Source organism: Tauraco erythrolophus, chromosome 1 (assembly GCF_009769465.1).
Source record: "Tauraco erythrolophus isolate bTauEry1 chromosome 1, bTauEry1.pri, whole genome shotgun sequence".
NCBI lineage: Eukaryota > Metazoa > Chordata > Aves > Musophagiformes > Musophagidae > Tauraco > Tauraco erythrolophus.
The window spans coordinates 1,646,009-1,667,910 of NC_141465.1; the positions used below are offsets into that span (position 1 = coordinate 1,646,009).

The 21,902-nt window shown below is 55.5% G+C and overlaps 2 protein-coding genes across 4 annotated transcripts; both read left to right on the plus strand.

Annotated features, from left to right (window-relative positions):
• Window positions 1–3,014: 3,014 nt before the first annotated feature.
• P3H3 (prolyl 3-hydroxylase 3) lies at window positions 3,015–21,358 on the plus strand. 3 transcript variants are annotated; one of them, XM_086611728.1, is made up of 17 exons: window positions 3,015–3,064; window positions 4,091–4,115; window positions 10,569–11,127; window positions 11,345–11,497; window positions 11,865–12,051; window positions 12,182–12,313; window positions 13,196–13,329; window positions 13,620–13,709; window positions 14,374–14,426; window positions 14,639–14,697; window positions 15,851–15,975; window positions 16,095–16,190; window positions 17,324–17,474; window positions 17,648–17,765; window positions 20,262–20,337; window positions 20,741–20,881; window positions 21,146–21,358. In XM_086611728.1, the coding sequence occupies exons 3-17, from the start codon at window positions 10,714–10,716 to the stop codon at window positions 21,356–21,358; spliced, it is 2,142 nt and encodes a 713-aa protein (XP_086467854.1). In that variant the 5' UTR covers window positions 3,015–3,064; window positions 4,091–4,115; window positions 10,569–10,713. The 3 variants fall into 3 exon arrangements, with proteins under 3 accessions (XP_086467854.1, XP_086467704.1, XP_086467783.1); XM_086611578.1 differs by lacking the exons at window positions 3,015–3,064; window positions 4,091–4,115 and adding an exon at window positions 15,514–15,561 and having other exon boundaries at window positions 10,714–11,127; XM_086611657.1 differs by lacking the exons at window positions 3,015–3,064; window positions 4,091–4,115 and having other exon boundaries at window positions 10,714–11,127.
• Window positions 5,732–9,018, plus strand: GPR162 (G protein-coupled receptor 162). The gene is made up of 4 exons (XM_009979030.2): window positions 5,732–6,571; window positions 7,403–7,592; window positions 8,173–8,324; window positions 8,491–9,018. The coding sequence occupies exons 1-4, from the start codon at window positions 5,732–5,734 to the stop codon at window positions 9,016–9,018; spliced, it is 1,710 nt and encodes a 569-aa protein (XP_009977332.2).
• Window positions 21,359–21,902: the final 544 nt, after the last annotated feature.

Sequence of the window (21,902 nt, forward strand, 5' to 3'; positions counted from 1 at the left end):
AAGGATGGGTTTAATTGCATCCATGATCTGCGAGAAACACTTGTGAAACCTCCCGTGGTCACTATCCAAGTCCTGAGTAAGAGCTGTAGCCCATCAAATCCCTGTGAAATGCATTTGACTATTCTGTAAATACTTGTGGGATTTGGGTGTTTGTTTCTTGGTTAATGAGCTCTGACCCTTCAAGAATCCAGGGCACCTCTGGGAAGAGCATTTCCCTGGACCCGCAGAGCTGCTGTCCAGAATTAACTGATCTTTATGCAACAAACTTTTCCAGAAAACACTTCTTACTCTGCCATTGTAACAGCGATGTTTCTTTCTGGATGCCTTAGGATATTTTAGTGAGCTACTGAGCCTTTAGATAGCAGACCACCAGTTGGAGGCCAGCCAATGAAACATCACTCCCAGCTCTGTGAGTCCTTCTAAGGGATGATCCTGGGGGCGGGGGGGAATCTCACTTCTAGCCCAGACTTCCTAGATATACAGGGAACCCTGCACCATGGGGCTTCAGGAATTCCAGGTCCGAGCATCGGCACTTCTTTGCATGTGCGTTGCCAACACACAGCATGTATACAGTTGCGACCCACCTCTTGCCAAAACCAGTGAAACCAGGTGTCTGGAAATCCTAGGCAAATAAAAAGAGTCTTTGAATCCATTTAGATGCGCTGGATGGATGGATGGATGGATGGATGGATGGATGGATGGATGGATGGTTGGATGGATGGATACCTGCTCGGGGATAAGACAGCCCTAGGGTAAAAGCTCTTCTTCCAACAGAGTTCCTTCCACTTCACAGCAAATCTTCAATTTTGTGCTCTCATTCAAACTAAGAACCCAGCCACATTTGCAAACACAGGAAGCCTCCTCGAGATAGGAGGACCTGTCCCCATCCAGCTCTGCTCACCAGTCTCCGTCAGGCGTAGCCCACGCCATGAAAGGTGCCGGGCTGCGGGACGTCCCTAGCTGAGCGGAGCTGAGGCAGCCAGGCAGTGCAGAACATTCCGGAAGCTTGGTTGACTGTTTCCCTGAGATAACAAGAGGATTTATTCACCCACGCAGGCAGGCTAACAGCTCACACTAAGGAGACTCAACTTCTGAATCAGAAGAGGGTGGTAATGTGGAAGCTATCGCATTAAGTAATTCATACAAATGACACAACTGGAGCTGCACAAATGTTTACATTCGGGGATGTAGACCTTCTCACTTCGAGGCACAAACCTCCACAAATTATAGGAGTTGAAAGGAAATGACCGAGGGTGGGTCATACTTGTCCTTCCTCACATCTCTGGCTCACGGACTGACCACTGGGATGGACCACCTTGGGGCTGTCCCATCGTGGCAGTTCCTGCATGCCAAAGAACAGCCGGAGCATGGCAGCGTCGTCGCCACACACCTTCCTCAGAAACATCTCTTATCACCGACCCGACACGAAGCCGGGTCTGGTTCTACTCACTGTCTCTAAAGCAGGCCCCAGACACAACGGCAAACAGGTCTTGTCTCAGAGGTGATGTCTTTTAACCCTCTGGAACTGCCTTCACAGCTGAGAACCAGCAGCACCTCCAGCTTTCTTACTCAGGAGTCTCTCCTTCTGCTGACCATCTAAACCCCAGATGATTTTTTTTGGTATCCAAGGCACTTGGGATCACCTCAGCCAATATTTATAATGACCTATGAAATCAGCCCTGTCAGAGGGGGTGATGAACCTGAGCAGACCCTGGATCCGTAGGGTCAGGACCACTTCAGCAGGATGACGCAGCAGGAGCAGATCTGTAGAGGGAAACAGCTGATGCTGAAGATTTAGTGGCCACAACGTAAACATCTGGGGGCTTACTTCAGACTAATGCCAGCCCAAAGCAAAGCCGAATTCTCATAGTCCTCAGAGAACATTTGCTGCACATCCTACAGGTCCTCTCCCCTAAATTGTTCATGTTCTCCTGATCCAAACTCAGCTGCTAATGCAGCTGCTCCCTAACTGTCCAGAAACATGGACACCTATCCCACCACGGTTCTGATGGAGGAAAGGAACGTAGAGATCTTGGTAGACATCAGTTCCTAAAAGGAACAAAGACAAGGAAGGTGTTGGTGCCTTCACACCAGTAGCAAGACAGTAACGGGGAAATGAGTGGTCCGTTGTCTTGCGAAGACTTTCCAGCCAGGATTGCCCTCACTGAGGTGACGTGGCTGGGGGGAACTTCACCTCTCTGACATGACCAACCCAACCCAGCACTCCTCCCGCCCTGTCTCCCTCCTTCTCTTCCCCTTTCCCTGTTTGTGGGACCACGCTGCCGGCTGGGGATGGAAGAAGCCACCACAGCAGCGGAGCCAACAGCCCACCCTGGGCAGCAGGTGCCCTGGGCACTCCGCTCTCCAAGCACCCCTCTTAGCACCAGCTCTTCGCCTTTCCCCCCATGCCAGCATCCATCCTCCCGACATCTCCTGCAGCCTGGGGCTCTCCCAAAACCCTCTTTCCTTGGCAATGCCAGCCTGGCACCTTCTTGTCCTCCGACTCGCGGCCCCGGGGGCGGCCGGGTTTGCCCGGTGGGGCAGGAGGGACGCCTGCGGGGGGGGGGGGGAGGGGGAGAGCCAGCCGGGGCCCGGGGCTGCGGCTGGTCCCTGGCCAAGACCGGGGGTCGCGGGTACCCCCGGGCACCGGGAGGGGCCGGGGCGGCGGCTCCCGCTCCCGCTCCCTCTGCCACCGCCGCCGCCGCTCCCGGCCGCCCGGCCCGCCCCCTGCCTGCTCGGCCCGGCGGTGCTCCCGCCGCCGTCTCCCGCCGGCGCTCCCCGCCCCTCGCCCCTCGCCGTCGCCCCGCCTGGCGGATGGCCGGAGCGGCGGGGCCGGGCCGGCTGCCTGCGGCGTCCGCTGCGGCGGCCGGGGACCGGGGAACCGGGGAACCGGCGCAACCGGGCAGAGGCGGCGCGCACAGCCCGTCGCCATGGCACCGCTTGCTCCGGCGAGAGGTAAGATGGGTCCCTCCGGCCCCCGCCGCCGCGATCGGCCCCCGCTCCGCCGCCGCCGCCGCCGCCGCCGCCGCCGCCGGCAGCCCCCGCTCCGCCGCGCGGCGCCGGCGCCGCCGCCGGGCACGACCGCGCCCCGGGGCGCCCCGCGGGCTCCGCGGCCCCCGCCCAGCCCAGCGCAGCCCCGGCCGGCCGCACCGCTTCGCTCCGCCGTCACCGGGCGAGGCTCGGGGCCGCCCGGCGCGGACCCCCCCCCCACCTCCTCCCCGGCCCCGCCGGCCGCCGCGGGAGCCGCGGCCGGGCTACCGGGGCGGGGGGCGAAGGGAGGGGGCGGGAGGGGCAGCACCGCACCGCGGCCCCGGGCTGGCCGGCAGCATCCGCTGCCCTCCTCGCCACGGGCATCCCAGTTTTCTCCGTTTTTCTTTGCGATTATTCTGGGGCATCTTCCCCTCAGACCCCCCGACCTTGCTTGCTTTCCCCTGAATCACCAGCCCCGGGAGTCTCGCCTCTCCCCGCGGGTGGGATGGGCGGGGGGCTCAGGCCAGGGAGCAGGGCCAGGAGAGGATGGGTTTCCCCGACCTCACCATCCTGCATGGGCTCCTGGGCTCTCCCGCCTCTGAGAGCGGCAGGACCGCAGCTCAGCGCAGAATTGGGCCCCAAAGGCAGCAGAGGCAGGAGGGTTCCTGCCTCATCGAGGGAACAGCGTGGGCCAGCAGAACGAGCCGGGTGGGAAGGGCGGCAGAAGGAGATGCTGCAAGGAAATCCGTTCCCCTGGGATTAGCAGGGCCGGCTGGCTTCGGAATTGTCTCCAGAGGCCACAGGCCCAGCAGCGGGAGTGATGGCACTGGGGGGAAAAGGATGAAGCAGGGCAGAGTGGGGGCATCACCAATGCAGTCGCAACAAACCGCTCCGAGCAGGGAGGAAAGGAGGAAAAGCCTCAGGTGGTTTCAGAGAGGGTGAGAAAATACAGAGAAACAGAAGGAAGGGGATGTGTGGGAACAGAGCCACTAGCTTGGACTCGAGGGGCACTGATCCATCCACAGAAAGATTTACATCCGCTTCAGCCAAGGCACAGAGCAGGCCTATACCTCCCTGGAGTATACTGCTTGGGGGTCTCCTATAGACGATAACAGGAGAGAGGGTCTGAGCTGGCAGGACCAGGGGTCACGGGCAAAGGTGAGCAGTCTCAGGACTAGGTGAGCAGTCTCGTTTGCTGGGTCTGTAACCGTGGGGTGTCCTGAGACCAGAGCTGCTCCAGCAGAAACACGCTAGGTGGGTGAGACACGGGGCCAAAAGACTGGGCAGGCTGAAGCAAAAGTGCTTCAAGACTGCGCGGTGGCAGGGTATGGCTGGGGCGGTGGCACGCACCCGGGCACAGGACGGGACAAGATGGGATGGGACGGGACGAGGGGGGCAGGTTACGATCCAGAGCACTGGCAGAGAAAAGCTGAGGTCCAAAGTCTGGCAGAGCTGTGGGAGCCGTACAGCAGGAGCGAGGGGTGTCGGAGCGGGTGCCTGGGGAGGGCAGGACCGGAATGGCAGGGTGCAATGGGAATCAGGCCTTCTGTTACACAGAAATGGCATTAGAATGCTTTGGGTGGGAAGCCTCAGACTGGAAGGGCAGGGAGCACTGGGCGTTTCAGCAGCACAGGACAAAGTTGCTGGGGGCCACAGTCCTGCCTGAGGTACGTAGGGACTGGTGCAAATCCGGCTCTTCTGTTCCCTGAAAGACAGCCTGAATCGTGACCAAGTGTTTGTGTGGACAAGGAGAGAGAGAGAGAGAGATCAGGGGAGATAGAATGATCTTAAATTACTTTTCTCTTTTCTCTCTTCTGCAGTGAACCTCGTGCCCTGAATCTCCAAGGGAACCTTTGAAAAGGATCTTCCCCTCCCCGCCATCTCCTTATTGTTTGCCAGCTCTGCCCTGCGCCGTGCGGGGAAGCTGGAAAGAGCAGGTTGAGCCCTGGAGGACAGCAAAAAGGACAATGTAGTGAGGGTGCTGTGAGGTCTTGGATAGGGAACCCTCTGAATCTTGTTCCTCACCCTTCTCTCTCCACTGATGGCTCTCTGACAGCCTTGGCAGGAACCTCTACCTGGCCACGAGCGTGGCATTTGGTGAGGGGGCAATTACACAGGGTGTATGTGCCACCCTCACTGTTTCCACGGGACCTCTGTCCTGCCTCCCGACTTCTCTGAAACTCTTGGCTAGCTCCTCATTCACTAGGACGCTGGGCAGCTGGCACCTGGTACTGCCACACTGTTTGGAGTCCCCAGCAGTCCCTGTTTGTGCGTGGCCTTCAGCAGTCCCAGCAGAAGGTGGTCCCTGAAACAGAAGGTGCCTGGTGGGCACGTGAAGTAAGGAGAGCTTTTTCTTTGGGGGAAGAGCGGAGGAGGGAGATGAAATAGATGGGGAGGGGAAAAAAAAGTGAGGCCAAGCGAGTGAGGGAAGAAGCACTGGCGGGCGTTCATGAGAAAGAGAGAGAAAGGTGGAAGAAAGAAAAAGAAAGAGAACGAGGGGAAAAACAGGTGAAAAAGTTAGGACAAGGGAAAGAAATATAAGCAAAGAGAAGGGAAAGGGAGGACTGAAAGTGAGACAGAGTTGGCCTAGCGCCTGGTGGCAATGCCTTGAGGAGCCCCTCCAGCCTGTGTACACCTCGCATCGCCTGGCAGCAGCAGCAGCAGATGAGGAGGGCCGTGGCTCCCCCAGTGCGGAGTACCACTCACCCTCCTACGCAATCCCAGTGGCAGGGACGGGGTGCAGCCTAGCAGGGGTGGCAGCATGGGGGACTCTGAATCAGAGTCCACCTTGCACAACAACTCGCTGTGGTGGCTGGCATGCGGGATGTTAGCCCTGTTGGCCAACTCTTGGATCATCCTCAGCATCACGGCCAAACAACAGAAACACAAGCCCTTGGAGCTGCTGCTATGCTTCCTCGCTGGGACCCACATCCTTATGGCAGCAGTACCCCTCACCACCTACGCCGTGGTGCAGCTGCGGCGTGAGTCCTCCGACTACGACTGGAACGAGAGCATCTGCAAGGTCTTTGTCTCCACATACTACACCCTGGCGCTGGCCACCTGCTTCACAGTGGCCTCCCTTTCCTACCACCGCATGTGGATGGTGAGGTGGCCAGTCAACTACCGGCTGAGCAACGCCAAGAAGCAGGCCCTGCACGCGGTCATGGGAATCTGGATGGTGTCATTCATCCTCTCCACCCTGCCCTCCATCGGCTGGCACAACAACGGCGAGCGCTACTACGCCCGTGGCTGCCAGTTCATCGTCAGCAAGATAGGGCTGGGCTTCGGTGTCTGCTTTAGCCTCCTGCTGCTGGGAGGAATCGTCATGGGCTTGGTGTGCGTGGGTATCACTTTCTACCAGACCCTGTGGGCACACAGAAGACGCCGGCGGTGCCGCCATCAGAGGGCAGAGGAAGCGTCATCCTGCTCTTCATCAGCGCACACCACTTTCAACGTGCCAGCCATTGTGGTGGAGGACGTACGAGGCAAAAGGAGGTCTTCGCTGGATGGCTCTGAGTCAGCCAAGACCTCCTTGCAGATGACCAACCTCATCAGCGCGATTGTCTTCCTGTACGACACGCTCACCGGGGTGCCCATCTTGGTAAGCACCGAGTTCTGCCTTTCCCCGCAGAGCCTGCAGTTAAACTACATTTCCCTTTCTCTCAAGTCTTACAGAAGAAACTCAAATCTTCTGTCCACCAGCCCCAGAGCTGCCATGTCTGAATCCGTGCTGTTCCAAGGGCTGGTTTTTAAAAAGATTGCAGTCATTCTCTCATCCAGCAGCAGCTTTTTATTACAAGTCTAAGCCCGGGGAATACGCACCAAACGGCTAAAGCCCCTGAGAAAGTTTTAAGTGGCTAAGAGGAATGGAAATTATTCTGCAAACTTACAGGGGGATCTACCTCCGTGAAACCAGTGAGGTTTCTGTTTCTCCGGTTTGCTTTTGGAGAACGGAGACACCAGCTTTAAAAGCTGTTGCAGAGTTTTCTTTTTCCTTCTGCGTGTACGGTCGTAGTCAGCGTTTGGGTTTTGGCTGGCTGGTTGATTCTCTGCAAAGCTGGAGAGCTGGGGAAGTTCTTCTCAAAGGGAACCATTAAGAGAACCGAGGCTTAGTCACAGCTTTTTTTTTTTTTTTTTCTCCAGTGGCTGTGTCCTTTGTTAGCACCTATTTCGCTCCAGCTCCTAACGAGCACGGGGAAGAAGGGATGCTAACACCAAGCCTCGTGTTAGAGACATGACAGCTCGGAATACGGTCCAGCAAACCTGGGGCAACACCCCAGGAACAGTTTTTCAAAGGGGCACAGGGTAATTACTTGACAAATCCTTTAGAGACAGGTTATGTCCTACCACAGAATTGACTCCTGTTATTTTTCCCCCTTGATCCTCACTTCTGTCTTCTTTCTCGGCGTTGTTTCTCTCTCTTACCTCGAAGGTCGTGAGCTTTTTCAGCCTGCGCTACGATACGGCCCCCACCTGGATGGTCCTGGCTGTGCTCTGGTGCTCCATGGTGCAGACCCTGCTGCTCCCCTCCTTCATCTGGTCCTGCGAGCGCTACCGAGCAGATCTCCGCACCGTGTGGGAGCAGTGTGTGGCTATCATGTCTGAGGAAGACGGAGATGATGGTAAGCTCCTCACCACCCCACAATCACCTTTCTTCACTAACCCCCTCTCCAAAAGACGGCAGAGGAAAGAGGGGTCTGCCGTGGGGAAAGGACTTGAGGGCACTAGGAGCGGTGTTGTGGGTGACTAGGTGAGAGTCACGCTAGAGCTTGTAGTCAGCAACCACAAGAAAATTTATTCTGGAGAAGATTCTGCCACTCACTTGCTGCCTTAGGACTCACTAGCATCCAGGAAGAATTAGTGTGACACCCTTCACAGTAGATGCAAGAGTAGACATGATGCGTGCAGCTGCCAAACCACAATGAAAAGTGACATGCTGGGTCTCAGCCCAACTCTCTCATCCAAAGGTCCAAGTTCTGGCAGAGAGCGATTCAAAAGCAGGACAGAAGAAACAGGGCAGTCTCTGGGTGCTTTAGTGCTGCTGTAAGCAGAAAGACGAGGTCCTTGTTCAGAGGTGAGCCCTGAGGGCTGCAAGTAGGGCGGCAAGAAGTCTGACAAGTGTTAGGATGGCGTCCAGGTGCCCTGATAACGCTCCTCTCCTGGCTGAAAAGCCTTGACTGCCGTTCTCCTCTCTGCCAACAGATGGTGTGTGTGATGATTATGGCGATGGCAGGATCTGCAAAGTGAGATTTGATGCGAACGGCGCTGCAGCTGTGAAGCGGGACTCCCGGGACATCAAGCTGCTCCCCATGCACCACATGTTGTTGCCCCAGGACAAGGTGCACTACCTGCAGGTGAGCCGAGAACTAGCAGGGGCAGCCCCTCAACCCACTTCCTTCGCTGTCAGTCTCCTACACCTTTGTGTCCTCTTGACTCTCTTCTCTGAGAAAGCCTCAGCTACTCCCCTCCTGTTCTGTCTCTTCGAGTCTTCCATCACCTGCCACCTTCTCTGCTTTCCAGGTCCCTATCTCCCGGAGGATGTCACATGATGAGACTAACATCTTCTCCGCCCACCGCTCTGCTCCATCCTTCCTACACAAGTGGTCTTCATCCGACGATATCCGCATTTCCACCCCCCGCAAGCCTGGCGGCCCCGGCTTCTTGCCTCCCCAGCTGCACGACTACCATCACCGCCGGCGGCCCCCAGAAGACGAGCTGACGACCCTACGGCAATTTTTGGAGGGGGGGCTGATGCCTCGGGGCTCCAGCTCCAGCGCCTGCTTCTTCCGAGACGAGATCACCACGTTCATCGACGAGACGCCACAACCCACCCCAGCCTGCAGCCCACGGCATTCCCGTCTCCTGCTCGCATCGCGCCGCGACCGCCGCCTCTCCCTTGGCAGCAGAGAGGAGGAGAATGCCAACCGGCCGCGGCGCTGCTCCTTGGCTGGCAACGAAGCCTGGCATCTGCAGGACGGAGAGCAGGCGCCGCATGAAAGGACCCTTGAGGCCTGCGAGGCACAGACCTTCCAGGATCCCAAACTATGAGAGACAGCATCAAAAACATTCAGTGCCATCACGATTTTTAAATAATACTTCGAGTGTTCCCTTTGTCCCGGGACCCGATCACTAACTTGCATTCTCATCTTTCTCGCCAGCAGGCAGGAAACACGGCACCCCACGCTGGTGGGGGATAAAGAAGTGGGACGGACCCGCAGAAGGGGGCACGGACAGACGGACGGACGGCCTGTGCCTGCTCTCAGGTTACAAACTCACCCACCGCTGCCACCGCCAGCCACTTGGCACCCTCGCCAGTCCCGTCCCTTCGTGAACTCCACCCTCGCATCCGCTCTGCCCTAAGAGACAAGGCAGGCGCAGAATGGTATTAAAATTCTATATTTGGAGTGTCAATCGTGTGTCTGTTTTTAAAATAATATATTAGTGATAATTTTGTTTCCATAGAAACAAAACGGCTGGCGCAATGTTTAAGGAAGCTTCACAGGCTTCTGGAAGGGAAATGTGGAACGTGCGAGGCTCCTTTCCTCCCTCTCCATCCCTTTCTTGTCAGATGCTTTGCAGCCCAGGGAAGGGAACGAAGCCCATAGAGGAGCTGTCATGGGAGACTGGGTGCAAAGTTTTCCTGTCCATTTCAGGGGACACTTAGGCTGCCTACAGCTAAGCAGGAGAGGCCTCTGTGCTTTCAGCAAAAGGCATTGCTTTGAGGCAACCCCAGGCTTGAAAACAATTAAATTCTTTCCAAACAACTGACCCATAACATCTCATTTCGCTGGTGCAAACTGTTGATTCCAGTGCGAACTTGGTGTGCAACACGATGGTCCAAACTTCTCACCTGCACAGGAAAACTGACAGAGCCTTCAAGGTGAAGGCTCACACCGTCAGAGCTGGGAGTGGTGAGGTCTGGAGCAGGTCCTGAGCTTCCAGGAGTTTTCCACTCCTGCCCTGTGGAAGACTCCTGGAAGGGAGGTACAGAGGTTGTGTGTGGGAGATGGACCTTCTGCCTGGTGCTGGCTGTAGTTCCAGCCGTGGGCAAGGGCTTGGTGGCATCAGGGGGGCTGTGGGAGACAGGCAGCCCTTCATCTCCAAAGCGCTCCGACTTGGTCTATGAATTATCAGCGTGTTCCTCATCTCCAGAATGGATCCTGATAGACTGACCATAACCTCTTACCAGAGGTCTTGTCGGGGAGGTCTGGGCGACCCACACCAAAGGGAGGGTTGGCACTGGGGGATGCTTGGCAGACACCTGGACGAAGGATCACGTCAGACAACGAGGTGCCAGGGCTCTGCTTCCACCGGGCTGGTCGAGGGGGCCAAAAACTTGGCCGCGGGTCTCAGCTGGCGCAGCAGGACCCGCTTCCGCGGAGAGACGCGGGGAGGGGACCTTGCCCCCGGCAGTGGCCCGCTTCCCCGCTCCCCACTGCCCGCTCCCCGGCTCCCCGCTCCCCATTCCCCGCTCCCCGCTGCCCGGCTCCCCGCTCCCCACTCTCCGCACCCCGCTGCCCGCTCCCCGCCTCCCCGCTCCCCATTCCCCGCTGCCCGCACCCCGCACCCCGCTGCCCGCTCCCCGCCCGGCCGTCGAGCCGCCCGCCCACCGCAGCCCCCGCCCGGCTCCGCCCGCCGGCCCGGCCCCCTGGGTGGGTCCATCCCGGTCCCCGCCGGGACGCCCTCCCGCCCCGGCCCCCCTCTCCTCCTCTTCCCTCCTCCCCGTCCGCGGCTCCTACGGCCATGGCGTCCCTCCTCTTCCTCTGCCTCCTCCTCTCGGCCGCCACGTCGCGGGGCCGGCTGGTGCCCTACGACCTGCTGTACGCCGACGGGGTGCGGGCGTACTTCGCCCGCGACTGGGGGCGGGCGGCCGAGCTGCTGCAGCGTGCCCTGCACAGCTACGAGGGGCTGCGCGGTGCCCGCCGCTCCTGCCGGGCCGCCTGCCGCCGGGAAGCCGCCTTCCTCGGCGGGCCGTCGGGCACCGGCCGCTGGGAAGCCGAGCTCTTCGGCCGGGTGCTGCAGCGGGCCGACTGCCTGCAGCACTGCCTGGGCAGCCGGCTGGGCACCGCGCCCTCCGCCCACCGTGCCAGCCGCGCCGTCCGCCGCGACTTCGAGCAGAGGGAGCCCTACAACTACCTGCAAGTGGCTTTCTTTCAGGTGGGCACCGGCCCCGGCGACGGGTACCCCGGGGTGGGCTTAGCGGGCTGGGAGATGCCACCCCGAGGGTCTCGACGGGAAGGGCAGGGTCTGGCTCTGCCCGGTGCTCCTGGGGAGCCCGGCGGGTGAATCCGGGGAGCAGCTGGGGCGAGAAGGGGGTGCGAGGAGAAGGGGCCTCTCCGGAGGGTGACGGGCGCCGCTGCCTTTTCTCCCACAGCTGAAGAAGCTGGATCAGGCGGTGTCGGCCGCTCATACCTTCTTCGTCGCGAATCCCCAGCACCTCCAGATGCGGGAGGACATCGAGAAGTACCGGCGGATGTCAGGGGTGAAGTCGGACAACTTTCGGGACCTGGAGGCCATGCCGCACTGGGTGAGGGCTCGGTGCAGAGCCAGGCGTCAGCGGCTCTCGTCCCATCCTAGGGACCAGTCTGGGACCCTGATCTGCTCCCACACAAGGGTCAAGGCCCCTGTACATGGAATCATAGAATGTTTTAAGCTGGGAGGGACCTTTAAAGATCACATAGTCCAACTCTCTGCCATGGGCAGTGACGTCTTTCGCTAGATCAGGTTGCTCAAAGCCCCGTCCAACCTGACCTTGAACATTTCCACTGATAGGGCATCCACAACTTCTCTGGGCAACCTGCTCCAGCGTCTCACCACCCTCATCACAAGAAATGTCTCGGGGCGTCCTTTGGTGTCACCCACACTGATGGGGGATCTGGATGTGTCCTTCGCAGGAAGCATATGAGGCTGGGGTGCAGCACTACGACGCGGACGAGTACCTGCAGGCTGTGGCCAGGCTGGAGGAGTCGCTCACAGAGGCGCTGTCAGCGCTGGAGGAGTGTCGTGCCCTGTGTGAAGGGCCTTGGGAGGATGAGGAGGAGGAGGAGGAGATGCAACCTGGCCTGTACGAAGCCATTGCAGGTAGCGTTAGAGGCACAGAGAGCTGGGTAGGAAGGCCATGCTCCTCCCCACACTGGACATGCCCCGTTTCCCAGTGCTCCTGTCTGGAAGAAGTGTGAGTTGCTGCCTTTCTTGCTCCTCTCTCTTGCAGCCCATTACATTCAGGTTTTGAAGTGCAGACAGCAGTGCGTCCTTGAAATTGCCACAAAGCCGGGGCGGATTTCTGCCACGGAAGATTTCATACCCTCTCATCTTGATTTACTGCAGTTTGCCTACGATCAAGGTGAGCAGAGCCGCAACCCAGCGGGTTATGCTGTGGCACTCCTAAACTTGCCCTTTGCCTCAACCTGGAGGGCAGCATTGTCATGGCGAGAAGCAGCACACTGACCTCAACTCTACCTCTCCCTCCCCTTTTCTGCCCCCCTGACTCTTCCCAGAACCTCTTCTCTTGCTCAAGCCTGTGGCCACCTTGAGAGAGGTCCCTTGTGGTCCACTTCAGTCTCTTTGTGCAGCTTCTGTGATGTGTGGCTGTTCCCACTTCTTTCCTCCAGCACTCTCCATTTCACATCCTTGCTCCAACTACTTGCTGTGTATTTTATATCCTCCCTTCCAGCACATGGCTCCAGACCGGCCCCCAGTTCCTATCTGGAGCACGCACGTGCATCTCATCTCAACAGTGGTGTTCCTTCTGAGTCAGCCCTACCTGCCCTCGCTGAACTGACGGCCTGTCTTGACGTTGATGATCCCGTCACCCTGTCTCCTCTTCTTCCCACACTGACCCAACTGTCTCTCATCTCCTCTGCCAGACCCTTGGTAAAACCTGTATCTCAAAGAAGCCTCCAGATCCCTCATCGTGTCTGTTGGGTGAGGGAGGTGGGACCGTCTTTCTTCCAAATATATACCTATTTTTTTCCTCTGTCTCCTCTAAACAAGCTCCCACTAAGTATTGGAAGTGGGCCCATTCTTCACCAGGCTCATTCCCTGTATTCTCTACCCATTGTTGGGTAGAGGCCCATCTAGGCAGGGATTGATGTGTACTTGATGTAAGGTCTCCTACGGCCGGATCCTGACCGGGGCGTTGGGTGCTGCTGGCCTGTAATCCTTTGCTGCTCACGTCAAGTTTTCCAGAGACTTACCTGTTTGTTCTGTCCTGTCCATGCCCAAGTTGGGAACCAGGCACTGGCTGCCGAATGCGCTGCTTCCTACTTGCTCTTCTATCCCACCGATGAGCCAATGTTGGAGAAACTGGAACAGTATCGCACAGAACTGGGAGAGGACACAGCCGTGACAGCCAGAGAGGTACTTAAAACTCCAGGTCTGTACTTTTTGGCCCTCTCCTATCCCATATGACAGGACCACAGTCCAGGAGACAAAAAAGGGAAACGTGTTTCCCTGCCCATGTGTGCCAAGCCCAGCACTGAAGAAACTGGAGCCTGAGTTTACTTATAGCCTGTACCAGGCAGGGTCCCTTCAGGGCAGAACTGGGCTCTCATAGTGCACAGAAGTGTGTTGGGGCAGGTTTCTGCCCTGGACAGGGATGGGGTTGTCTTCTGTGGGGTGGTTGTTTGACAGCCTCTCTGTTTCCATAGAGTATTCAACATTATGTGCAGAGATCTTTGATGGAGAAGAAGTTGATTTATTATGCGGTGGAGCATCTAGGAGGAACTTTTAACGACCCTGTAAGTAACAGTATCGTCTTAATCTTCCTGCCCTGATTTCACCAAGACAGTTGCCAGAATTTGCTCCAGTAGCACATGATAGAATCATAGAATGGTTAGGGCTGGAAGGGACCTTCAAAGGTCATCTAGTCCAACCCCCCTGCAAGGAACAGGGATATCTCCAACTAGATCAGGTTGCTCAGGGCCTCGTCCAACCTGACCTTGAACGTCTCCAGGGATGGAGCATCCACCACCTCTCTGGGCAACCTGTTCCAGTGTTCTACAACTCTCATGGTAAAAAAGTTTTTCCTAATATCCAATCTGAACCTACCTCCCTCTATTTTAAAACCATTACCCCTTGTCCTATCACAACAGGCCCTCCTGAACAGCCTCTCCCCATCTTTCTTGTAGGCCCCCTTGATCCAAAAAAAAAATCATACGCTGATAAGAAGGACTCCCAAGACCTTATGAGGTGGATCTCTAAGGCCTTTCCACTGCTCCAGGACTTGAATTTAGTTTGAAGTTGCTGCTGTAACCATATGCCCAGTCTGGCTGTCGTCAGAAGCAAGCCAGAATCGTTGGTCTGATATTCACTGGAGAAGTGGGACAAGCAACTGGCTGTTTGACATGGTCCAATGTGGGAGAAGTTTGTTGTGTACTGAACAGTCTGCGTTTGTTCCTACAGGATCTTTGGACTCCAGATGAGCTGATTCCTGAAAACCTAAAGGAGAAACACAGGTAAGGTTGGCCAAGTCGTCTAGGACTGAAATATAAGTGTTGGAAGTAGGGAATGGGGTTGGACTGGCTGGAATGGTGCAAGGAATGGCAACACCTACTTAGGAATGGGCAACCAGGAACAGGAAGGGGATGACAATGCTACTGCAGAGGAGAGTTAGGCACAGCTCTGTGTACTGACAGCCCTGGTCTCTGCTTTTTCCCTTGCTCCCGAGAGAGGATCAGGAGAAGCAAAAGCAGGAAACTCTGGATGTGGAAGAGAGGGAGAAGAGGGGTGAGTAAAAGAGCTTGAAGAAGGACGTGGATGCAGTCAGCCAGGCTAAGTGCTGCCTTTTCTTCTGTCCTCAGCCACGTGAATGCTAGCATAGATGCAGACTGACTCGAATGGCTCAGCAAGTCTTCTCACTGTTTCTTTTCTCCCTCTTTGATGCATGTGTAATCCTGCAAAACCTCACTGCCTACATCTCTGGGATGAGAACTCAAAAGAGCACTGTGGCTGGAGAAGCCGAGAGCAGTGGTGCCTGAATACGTGACAAGCCTGTGGAAGTGCAGATCCTTGTTCAGTGTGGCAGGAATGTCTACACCAAACCTGAGGCAACTCCACCAGCCCAACTTCAAACAACATTTTCCCGAAGGGGACAAGGAGAGGGGCGAGGGGGAATGGGAACTGGAAGCAGAGTATTCAGCTTGGGCAAGTCGTTCCCTGAAAAACTCGAGTCCAAATGGTTTGTGGACTGCGGCGCAGAGTCCTGTGTTCTTGCTGGTCCTCTGTTCTTCTGTGTGGACACACAGCCTCTCGCAGGGCTCTGTCCTGCAGTCCTTGCCTGGAGTGACCCCAAGTCATTCTCTGCTGTGACACACGGGAGAGCAGATGGTTCCGAGGGCCTGAGTGCCTCCGCATTCCTGATCATCCAGAGGTCAGAGAGGGTGGGAGAAAGGCCAAAGATCAAAAGATGGAATCACCAGCTAATACCCATTGCTTCTCTTTGGGGCTGAAGAAAGTAGGAAGGTTCACTGGAGATAATTCTGGGATAAGATGTGTGATTGAAAGGAGGGCTGATGGAGGTGTTTACCTGCTTCTTTTCCCCAGAGCCTCACCCCAGTAGGCTGGACCTCTTCTGCTGCTGCGATCCACAGTGCACTCAACCTTCCCCAGCTCCCTGCTGCTCTCCCAGCAAGCCCCACGTTTCTGCTGGCTCCTGAAGCACTTGCTGTAGGCCAGCTTGCCCAGCTGATGCTCTGGTTCCCCTGAAGCATGTGAGGGGTGCAAGTGGCCCAGGTCTGCGGGGAACGGGCACTCCTGGGGAACTGTCCTGTCTTCTCAGAGAATGTGTAGTGTCTCTCCACTTATCCAGGCTGGGGGTTGATGTCTGAGGGCTTCTTGTCCAAAGCTTGCTCATCCCTGTCTGTACTTGCTTCTCTGACAGGTCCTTTGCCTTTTGAGGGTATCACTGTCACGATGGATTCCCACCAGCTGAATGGGACCCAGAGGGTTGTGTTCGACAGAGTGCTGACGGAGTCTGAGTGTAAGGACCTTCTTCGGCTGACAAAGGTGAGGCCCTGGGTCTTGAGGGAGCTCCTGTGTGTGTACTTTCCTTCTCAGCAGGTGGGGTTTCCATGGAGGAGAGATGGCAGCCCGTTGTGTGTGTCATCTGTATCCTTCTATTCCAGGCAGCAGCAGAAGCAGGAGATGGCTACCGGGCAAGACGGTCCCCTCACACCCCACACGAGAGATTCGAAGGGTTGACTGTTTTGAAGGCCACGCAGGTGAGTGGCTCTGCGAGTCTGCTGCCTTCTTGATTGTCCATAAAGAGCGTTTGCCACCGGAGCGTTTTTCTCTGGGAGGTGTGCTCTGATGGGGTCATGGGTTAGGCACGTTGTATATGGAGGGCTTGAGAAGTGCTTTCTTTCCTGTGAGACAGTTTCGGGATTGCTGCTCATCCCTGTGCAGTAGTCTTACAGACATGCTTAGCTTAGAATTAGGGAATAAATGAAGGTGGAAGGAGCCTCTGGAGATCTCTAGTCCAACCTCTCACAGCATGGCAAATTCCAAAGCTAGATGAGATCCCTCAAGGCTTTGCACAGGCAAGTCCTGAACATCTCCAAGGGTGGAGATTCCCCAGCCTCTCTGGGCACCTGTTTCAGTGCTCTACTGCTCTCAGGAGGATGAAATTTTTCTTTATATCTAGCAGAAATTTCCCTTGCTGCATCTTTTGTCTGTTGCCTCTTATCTTTTCAGTGTGTCTCTCCAAGAAGAGACCATCTCCATCTTCTCTATAACCCCCTTTTAGGTAAGGTTGTAGTTAGATCTTCCTTCGGCCTTCTCTTCTCTAGGCTGAAGAAACCCAGCTCTTTCAGCCTCTTTTTCTAAGTCATGTGCTCCAGCACCCCTTGAATCTTAAGACCCTTCACTGAATCATAGAATCACAGAATGGGTTGGGTTGGAAGGGACCTCAAAGATCATCCAGTTCCAACCCCCCTGCCATGGGCAGGGAAACTCTCCACTACACCAGGTCACTCAAAGCCTCATCCAACCTGTCCTGGAACACTTCCAGGGATGGGGCAGCTACAACTTCTCTGGGCAACCTGGTCCTCACCGCCTTCAAAGGGAAGAATTTCTTCCTTAGGTCCAAGACTCACTCCAGTTTGCTAGTGTCCCTCGTGTGCTGGGGGACCCAAAACAGCGCTGCCTTCCAGATGTGGCTTCTTGTGCTGAGTAGAAGGAAAGAATTACTGTGCTCTAGTGGTGTACTCCTGACTCATATTTACATGAGAAAACCTGTTCTTTTCTTACACGTGTGACCACCGGGCTTTACACGGATCTCTTCTTCTGTACTGTGCTCATTTCTTGAAGTATCTTTGTATGTAAGTATTCCAACAGGCTTCTTTTTCACTTGCAGATGGCCCAGAATGGGGACGTGGACTGGAGAGATGCCAAATTGCTTCTGCAGGCCAGTGAGAAATCGCGGAAAATCGTAGAGTCCTATTTCACTCCTGGAAAGAAACTCCATTTCTCATTCACACACCTTGTGTGCCGCACGGCCGTAGACGGTAAAGAATCTTTCACCCTCTCAGTCCCTCTCTCCTGGAGAGTCTCCCCAGTCCCAGCCACGTGCTCTTGGGATACTCTCTTCCCTTTGCTCTCACCGTGCCCCTTTCTCTCTGCCTTATTCTCTCTTGAAACTGGCAATGCCCATATTCTTTTTTGTAACTTGCCTTCTCAGAGGAACAGGAAGGTCGCATGGATCTGAGTCATCCTGTCCACGCTGATAATTGTCTCTTGGATCCCGAGGGGCAAGAGTGCTGGAGAGAACCGCCTGCCTACGTGCACAGGGATTACAGGTAAGGGAAGAAGGGGACCTGCATTAGATCGTTGGAGATAAGAACATCTCCCCGGCCCCGTTAGAGGATGAGCTCAGCTTATAGAAACCAGGTGATGGGTTGTTGGCTCAAAGCCGGCCAGGACTGTAGTGTCAGGCAGAAGGCTGCATCAGTAGGGAGGTGTGGAACACCTTCCCTAGGCTGGGAAGAAGATTGCTGGGAGGTGGCATGGACTAGAACCATAATACCAAACCATTGTCTTGTGGGCCTGCCACAGTACCACCAGCCCTTAGGGCAATCTCTTTCTTCTCATCATGTTTCTTCTTTCCCAGTCCTCTGTGCATTACAGGAGAGGGAGAACCAGGCTCCTTGGATTTCCTTTGTTCGAGCAGTCAGCGTACTGTGGTGACTATTCTCTCCATTCGTCTCTCTGGCAATAATTTCTGTTGGGTTTTTCCATTCCTTGTGAGAGTTTTTTTCCAACCTGTGGCAGATTTCGTTACTCTTCTGTGAAAGAACTTGAAATATATTTTAAAGGTGGTGACGATTGTTGCACAGCGCAGCTGAACTAGGTCAGTTTGCTACAGCTGATTCCCTCTATTTACCATCCAATCCCTGGGTATCCAGAAATCTTATTTATCTTTTCTTTGCGTGGTAGCTGTACCCAGGGCAGAAATCTTCTCTGAGCAGCCTATGGTAAGGACGTAGGACCTGGAGGGAATTCCAGTATCATTGAGTCCATTTCCCTTCTGACGTAGATGTTGGTGTAGTCAGGTTGTAAAATTATCAGGCTCTGTCATGTAGCTGGTTAGATCTGTGTCCTTCCCATGGGAAAGCTGTCCTGGCACCCTGCTCCTCCCTGGGTAGAGGTTTCTCTGGCTTCTGCTTGAATGTATCTTAAAACGTCTTCCTGGGATCTTATCACACTTCTAGGAGTCCTCCTGTCCTCTTGCAGAGTGAAGTGTGGTTGACCAAACAACTCACAAGGGCTGAGCTCTTCCCGTGTACTTTTGGAAGAGGTCCCTGTGCTCCAGACTTCCTGGATCTCTTCTGTGTAGTTGTGCTACGGTTGTTAATGAAACGATTCAAGCAGGATTGGGCCCAGGGGGCCAAGAGTCCCAGTGATCCTCCTCCAGGTGACCAGTACTTCTTTGGGGGCACTAGTCGCCGTGTGCTGTCCACGCGCTCTTCTTCACCTTCTCTGTGTCCGTTGGGAATTTCTCTGGCGGCACCATTCCGACTACTTTTACCAAACTGCTGAGGTTGGGCATGTTGTCTTTCCCTGGGAAATCCACTGTTTTGTCAAAGATGGCGTGACTAGCCCAGTCTGCTTTTGGTACCCCCATGGTGCATGTTAAGACTGTTTTCCCCGCTTACTTTGTGTCCTTCAGTTATCCATCTCCTCAGAAACAGAGTCCAAAGCTCTGCAGACTGCTGGGGTCGGGCTAACAGCCCTGCTTACGCTTGAACCGTTATCCCTACCCTCCTGCCCCGGTGTGAGAGCCATCCTTGTTTGTCTCCAGTCGTGTTACCACCTTGACTTCGCAGTCGTGTTAAGGCACTGGCACAGGTTGCCCAGAGAAGCTGTGGCTGCCCCATCCCTGGAAGTGTTCCAGGCCAGGTTGGATGAGGCTTTGGGCAACCTGGTGTAGTGGAGGGTGTCCCTGCCCATGGCAGGGGGGTTGGAACTGGATGGTCTTTGAGGTCCCTTCCAACCCAAACCATTCTGTGATTTTATGATTAAAACCTTATGGCAGGAGAGCTGTAACTTTCTGGGTTTCAGCGTTGGTTGTCCTCTCACTGTCCTTGTCTCCTTAACGTTTTGCTTCAGCAGCCACAGTGCTGGTTTCTGTTTCGTTCTCCCAGTCCCATTGATGAGCTTCTGTTGTTCTTCTGACATTTTCTATCAGCTTAATTGAATTCCAAGAGGAACTCAAGTAGTTTGTGGCCCACTCTTTCTCCTAGTTGACTGTGGTCTCACCTGCACTGCACTACTTTTTGTCTAACACTAGTAAAGAAATTTATTGGTTTTTATTTTCTTTTCTGCACACACCAGGCTTCTTTTTGACCATTCTTATGTTACCCTGAAATTCCTTGACTCTTAAGACGTGGTTTTCTTTGCTGATCAGTCTCCTCTTCCAGGCTTTGGATTCTTCCTAATCTCAAAACATAAACAGCGTCATGCCAGGTCAGAACCAAGGTCTGTCCAGCCCAGGACGTTGTCACGACGGTGCCTCAGATGGATGCTGCGGAGGATTAGAACCAAACCAAACCAAACCAGGGCGAGCGTGTGGACCGAGCTCCCTGCCATGCTCTCCTAGCTTCCCATGGCTTCCAGCTCAGGGCCTCCCCAAATTAACATTAACACCCCCAATTGGGTTCTCCTGTTACCTGCTCTACTCAATTTTTGAACCTGTGGTATCCATAGCCTCCCATGACAAGGAGTGTGGGGAAGCACTTGGGAGGAATGAGCTTCACCATCCATATATCCTCTGGTGTTTTTTTTTTCATCCACAGTGGCATTCTCTACCTCAACGATGACTTCCAAGGTGGGGGCCTTTTCTTCACTGAAATGGACACTGTGACTGTCACAGTAAGTCTGGGACTGGCCGAAAGTAAGAGGGAGAGAGGACTGAGGGTGAGACTGAGTCTGGGCAGGAGGAAACTGGTTGGTTATTGGATCCCACCACTCCAAAAACCATCCAGCGCTGGTGCTGTAGCAGATTCAAATAGAGGCAGCTAAAGGCAAATTGAGGCAAATCTCAGGTAGAGGAGAGGTTAACTCCTTCCTAGCTGGGACCTTCCAGGCTGTTCCAATCTGTGGATGTCTATGACCTTGGTTGTGTCTTCCATTCTCTCTGTCCCTCCCCAAGATCTCCCGTGCTCATAGCCTGGCAGCGGATGCCTGGCAGCTCTCCGCTGTTCCATGTACAGCAACGGTGTGCCCCAGAGCAGGGGACTGCTGGCTTCACTGTCTCTCCTCTCTCTCCTGGCAGGCTGAGGTGCATCCTAAGTGTGGGAGGCTGGTAGCCTTCAGCTCTGGCAAGGAGAACCCCCACGGCGTGTGGGCAGTGAGCCGTGGAAGGCGCTGTGCCATTGCTCTCTGGTACACACACTCACGGCAGCATGCTGAGCAGGTGAAGGACCATGCTGGAGGAACGGATACGAGTACCTCCAGGCTAGCTCAAATCCCCCTGAGGAATGGCTTGTGGGATTTCCCGTGGGAAAATCTGGTGGAGGGGCAGGTCCTGCAAGAGAGAACGGGCTTTTGGGGGGTTGGATGGATGGGTTGGGGGGGTTGGGTGGATGTGGCAAAGATGAGATGTGTCTTGTCAGCCCCTGCAAACAGAGCTGAGACTGACAGGGAGGGGTTCACATCATCTTTGTCTCCGTGGCTGCAGGAACGGGCGAAAGCAGAGGAGCTGATGGAGCAGAGGGCCGCGGAGCAGGACCGGCCCCGTGGAGAAGAACGTCAGGGAGCTAATCGCAGTGGCAGATCCTCCTCAGAGCCTCCCGTTCCCAACAGCGGCGCCAGGCCAGCGAGCCGGAGGCACGAGCCTGGCACGGACAGGACGCAGCACGCCGAGGAGCTGCGGGTCAGAGATGAGTTCTGAGTCCACGGGGCCCCAGGGGCAGGACTGGCACACGCCATGGCCCGGCAGGTCACGGTAGCACCAGGACCGCGGAGACCTGGAGCAGTGTATTAGCATGCTAGAGCCGTAGTGATGGGGAGGGATGCAGCTTTCTGCTCTGTGACATCCCAGCAGCTGAAAAATGGGAGCAAGGACAGAGTATTAAAGTCAGCGACACCAGGAACTTTCTTCACTGCCTTGCCAACGTGTTTGTGTCACTCAAGAGTAGGAAGGTGGGGTGTCCTCACCTCTCAGTGCCAGCTTCTTGGTTATCCAGGGCCAAACCTGAGAGGGGGAGGAGGAGCCTGGGGTCTTTCGACAAGGGCTGTCTCCCGTTCAGGACCTCAAAACAGAAGCCTCTGAATTTCCTGGACACCTGCAAACTCCAAAACTTTGCAATTGGTCTGAGAGAGGGAAGGTGAGGGACTGTGAATATATGGAATAAAAGTAAAACGCTGGACACAGATGTTGGTGGGAGCTTGAGTCTGTACACCAGGAGGGAGAAGTGCACACTTGGTGCTGATGG

What these genes read in the sequence shown, in the direction of transcription:
- GPR162 (XM_009979030.2), top strand. Translation starts at nt 5,732, where the DNA reads ATGGGGGACTCTGAATCAGAGTCCACCTTGCACAACAACTCGCTGTGG. An exon ending in TCACCGGGGTGCCCATCTTG is followed by an intron (nt 6,572 to 7,402) that starts GTAAGCACCGAG and finishes CTTACCTCGAAG; the next exon opens with GTCGTGAGCTTTTTCAGCCT. An exon ending in TGAGGAAGACGGAGATGATG is followed by an intron (nt 7,593 to 8,172) that starts GTAAGCTCCTCA and finishes CTCTGCCAACAG; the next exon opens with ATGGTGTGTGTGATGATTAT.
- P3H3 (XM_086611578.1), top strand. Translation starts at nt 10,714, where the DNA reads ATGGCGTCCCTCCTCTTCCTCTGCCTCCTCCTCTCGGCCGCCACGTCG. An exon ending in CTGTTTTGAAGGCCACGCAG is followed by an intron (nt 16,191 to 17,323) that starts GTGAGTGGCTCT and finishes TTTCACTTGCAG; the next exon opens with ATGGCCCAGAATGGGGACGT. An exon ending in CACGGCAGCATGCTGAGCAG is followed by an intron (nt 20,882 to 21,145) that starts GTGAAGGACCAT and finishes CCGTGGCTGCAG; the next exon opens with GAACGGGCGAAAGCAGAGGA.